The sequence below is a fragment of the Montipora capricornis genome, chromosome 10, assembly GCF_036669925.1.
Source record: "Montipora capricornis isolate CH-2021 chromosome 10, ASM3666992v2, whole genome shotgun sequence".
In the NCBI taxonomy this organism is placed as follows: Eukaryota; Metazoa; Cnidaria; class Anthozoa; order Scleractinia; family Acroporidae; genus Montipora; species Montipora capricornis.
Window position 1 is genome coordinate 26,546,453 of NC_090892.1, and position 4,435 is coordinate 26,550,887.

The 4,435-nt window shown below is 38.2% G+C and overlaps 1 protein-coding gene and 1 pseudogene across 1 annotated transcript; one reads left to right on the forward strand and one right to left on the reverse strand.

Moving 5' to 3' along the window:
• Positions 1-251: 251 nt before the first annotated feature.
• Positions 252-1,843, forward strand: LOC138020558 (uncharacterized). The gene is made up of 2 exons (XM_068867522.1): positions 252-648; positions 1,069-1,843. Exons 1-2 carry the CDS (start codon positions 252-254, stop codon positions 1,800-1,802), a joined length of 1,131 nt encoding a protein of 376 aa, XP_068723623.1. The 3' UTR covers positions 1,803-1,843.
• A 513-nt stretch (positions 1,844-2,356) lies between these two features.
• The window catches only part of LOC138020559 (uncharacterized), a 10,254-nt pseudogene continuing 8,175 nt past the window's right edge, over positions 2,357-4,435 (reverse strand).

Sequence of the window (4,435 nt, forward strand, 5' to 3'; positions counted from 1 at the left end):
TGCGACATGTCGGCGCGACAATTCGCATCGTGTGACACGGTTAATTTTGTGAAAATCATTGTCGCTGCGATCAGTCGCACGAATTCAAACTGGTTTGAATTCGTGCGACTGATCGCTGTGACAAAATTAGCGAAAGCAATGTTGTCGCACCATGTGTACTCTTCCGGCAACATGTTGCTGCGACAAAATATAAATGAACCAATGACAGAGCGTCATAGATTTACCCATGATCCCTTAATAGCCCGTTAAAAATGGCGGCTGAACATGTGGTTGATAAACAATCCGAGCTATCCGATTCTTCCCCTTCAACATGGAATGTAACCAGAAGTAAAATGTTAATTCAGTTCTATAAAGAAAACAGAATCCTCTGGGATAAAAATCACAAAGATTACGGGAAAAAGACACTCCAAAAGAAGACGCTCATCCCTTTGATTGCAAAGCTGGAGCGATCCATGGTGCCAAAAAGCGAAGAAGAAATAAAGAAACGATGGCATAATCTGCGTAGTTCTGCTTTACGTTACTTCAAAAAGCATTCCTCTAGTGACGAGCAAGTAAAATGGGCTTACTGGAACGATATGTCCTTTTTGCGAGAACTTTCTGCAGCTAAAGAGGAAGAAGAACCCAGGTCTTGGTCAGACGAGGAAATAGGTGATTAATAATCTCCGTATAATGATTCTATCTTCTAACCTGCCCCTTCAAAAACAAGCCAAACAGAAAAAGCACCAAAAAGAAAATCTAGATTTTGAAAACTGATGATTTACTTTCACTGAATACTTGTCTGTAGATTTAGGTACATAATTGTTCTGAAGAAGTAAGCTGTAAGGTTTAGGATCAGTAGGAATGAACTGTAATTGACTTTTGATATGATACATAATAATGTATATTCAAGACAGTAATAATAATGTTCAATAATATTAATAATAATAATAATATCATCATCATCATCATCATCATCATCATTGTTATTATGTAGCATTGTTTCATTGAAACCACCTAATTACATTACAAGCATTACTGTTTTTAATTGTCTTTTAGTGTAACTTACCTATACCGTGCATCTTGTTTTAGACATGCTCATCAGCTTTTTTCAAGCAAATGAATGTTTATGGAATCATAATATTCCTTCTTACCATCAACAATCCCAAAACAAAGATCTTCTTTATGACATGATGTCTAAGGAGCTGGATGACAAGTATGACTCTTCAGAGATTCAGAAAAAATGGAAAGAACTGGAAAAGAAGTTCAAACAAGAACACTGTAAAGCTTCAGTGAAACCCTCTGGTTCAGGAACTGATGAAGTTTATAATCCAACATTTCCTTTTTATGATCAACTACAGTTTCTTACTAGCATTTGTGAAACAGACGAGACAATGGATTCAATTGAGGAACCCTCTAATCCAAAACCGAGAAAAAGGTCAAAGGGACAAATGCAAGAAGAAAGAGAGGACCGGAAGTTAGAGCTAATGTCTGATGCTATTCAAGCCATGAAAGAAACACCAGCTTCAACAAGGATGCACAATCAGGGCGGTATGGTGGGAAATGCAGAGGCTGTGGCATTTGGAACTTATGTAGGAATAACTCTTTCAAAACTAAGCAGGCAAAAATTTCGTCAAGCTAAAAAATGCATTGGTGATATCTTGTATAACAATGAAGAAAGTGAAGATGCATTGTCTCGTAATATTCCTGTCAGTGACTATCAATTTGATCGACAGAGCAGGGCCTCAACACCTAGTAGCTATGAGACATATCATAACACTAATTACCATCCAGCAATGCAGTACACAAGCAGCTACAATTATTGATAGCACTCTAAGACATTGATGTTCACTGTTTGATACTTTGATATTTCAGGCATATACTAAATCTGGTTGCTTGTGCCATGTTTTTATTGCAAGTGGACTTCCTATTTGTAAACTTTTAGTCCAAGAATCGAAAAAAGATGAGCAGTTGACAAAAGGTATTTTCCTGTGTTCGGATCTAATGTTTTCTTTTTTAAAAAAACGCAACTAATAAACAATAATTTTGTTAAAATCAACTTGATTTTATATGGTATGTAAGGAAACAAGTTGTTGAGATTGAACTGCATCATTTACACGGCAAGACATTTCAATAATTTTAGCAACCACTTACCTCTTCTCATCTTAGGAATATCATATGTTTATTTCCTCTGTGGGTTTTAATTTATAGTACCCCTTTAGGTTGAGTTATAATAAAAAAATATTTACAACGATTTTGTGCTCAATATAAAACGCATTTCAGTGAACTCAACAAGAATATTTCACTTCAGAAATTATACCACAAATAACTTTGACAAGCTTTTTTCCAATGTGTGTGATAAGTATTTAATCATAATGTATTAGAGTCCACACATTTTCCGTTGCCATGCTACATCTCCTTCTTTGTTAAACCAGCTTGTAAACTCTTCACGCATCTCTTTAGCAACTCTAGTGAAATTCCTTGATAAGGAAACTTCAAGGTCCAGAAAAGATTCCCTGGAAGTATCATCTCTCCATGTGCCTGGAATAAACTCTCCTGTGTGAAGGTCTTCCTGATCCATTATTGCAGGGGGACAATACACATGTTTGGTGCTGATGTCTGCTTTAAGCCAATTGTGAAGTACTAGTATGGCCAAGGCAATTACTTTGACTTTTTCTGGACTTAGAAGGAAGGGTACTCGAAGACAGCGCCATCTATTACACAATATGCCTAAAATATTTTCAGAGATCCTTCTACCCCTCAAAATACGATAATGTGAAATTCTCTGTTCTACTGTTAAATTTTTCTGTGGGTAAGGCCTTAACATGTACTTTGCTAATCCAAAGGCTTCATCCCCTCTTAGGACAAAGGGCACAGGTACAGTGCGACCTGGCAGGGGTTGTGGGGGTGGAATACGAAGTGGATTAGTTGGGTCATCTAGTGCTTCTTTTAAATTGCACCTTGCCCATGCATGGTCATCTGGGTTTCTCCCATTTTAGGTTCCAATGTCAGCATAAAGGCAGTCGTAGTCCGGCCCAGAAACCACCAAGGCAATAATGCTCTCGTTGCCCTTATAGTCATGATAATGAGATCCTGAAAATGCTTTTGGATCACAATTCGTTTTCCATCGATTGCCCCGATGTTATTTGGAATATTCCATCTAGTAAGGAATACTTCAGTAATTTCACGCCACTTTTCTTCGCTGTTTGGTGTTTTGAGATATTCTTCCTTTAAGCTATTGAGTATAGCTGTGCAAACTTGCATGACAATTTCTCCAATCGTTGTTCTTCCAATTCGAAATTGAAATGATAATGATGGAAAACTTTCTCCAGTTGCTAGATACCTTAGGGTCAATGCTAAACGTTCACTAGGATGAATTGACATTCGCATAGGAGTATCTTGCTTCTGTACTTAAGGACCAATGATGTTCAGCAGCTCGATGAATTAACCATGAGGCATTCTCAAGTATTCTGCAAATCCACAAGAATCCTCTATAGCCAGTTCTTTAAAAATAGTGTAGTAAGCCCCTCTTTCGTCTCTTCTTGACACCCATTGTCGTGTCCAGCAACTTCTTTCGATGTGTTTATATTCTTCGCTATCTAACAACATCATTAACAGAAGTAAATACTTCTTTTTCTTTGACCTTTCCTGTAATCGCTGGTCCGCCACATTGAATTAGAAAACTAGTTCACATTCCCTCACCAAACAGGCGTCCTGTTGCAGCGACTTGTTTTGCAAGTAGTACACACGGAGCGACTTGTCGCCTAGTGTGTCCCGACCTTCACAGTGTATTAGATATATTGAGTACAATTAAAACATTTTTTTGTTCTTTGCGCTAAAATATTTCAAAATCCAAACGTTTCGGGACTACTGTCCCTTCATCAGTGGATATATTAGTGCAAAGGACAAAAAAATTATTTTAATTGTACTCGATTTATCAGCTCTGCACAGTTCCTAACCATATAAGATATATTACCTGGCAAGTTACTTGTATTGGCAGCTTCAAACTTTCTCCCCAATTCTAGGTGAGATAATTGAGTGCGGTAATTCACAGGTTTTCCATTGCAGGAAGTGCAGATACAGTGAACATGTACTGTTTTTTTAGCAGAACAAAAACAGAGAGACAATGCCTGTTTTGCTGCGGACGTACTCCTGTCTCTCTCCGCCATGTCCAGTTTCAAATACATTCCGGCCAGCGGTGGCATATTATTGTGACACAACGTGCACGTTATATAAGCACCCAATCCAGATTATCCAATCAGGCTATAGAAAAGTGGCACAATTCCGGCACGATTACGGGCAGTGTTCATTTCAACATGGCTTCTCCATTGGGAAGGTTGTTTTGGTCAAAGCTGCCATCAGAACGTCGCAGCAGCGAGGAAAGTTGTGATTTAGATTCTTCAGGAAGCACTTTGTTGGTGGACGAGGAGAGCCCCATTGAAACGCAATCAGAAGCCTT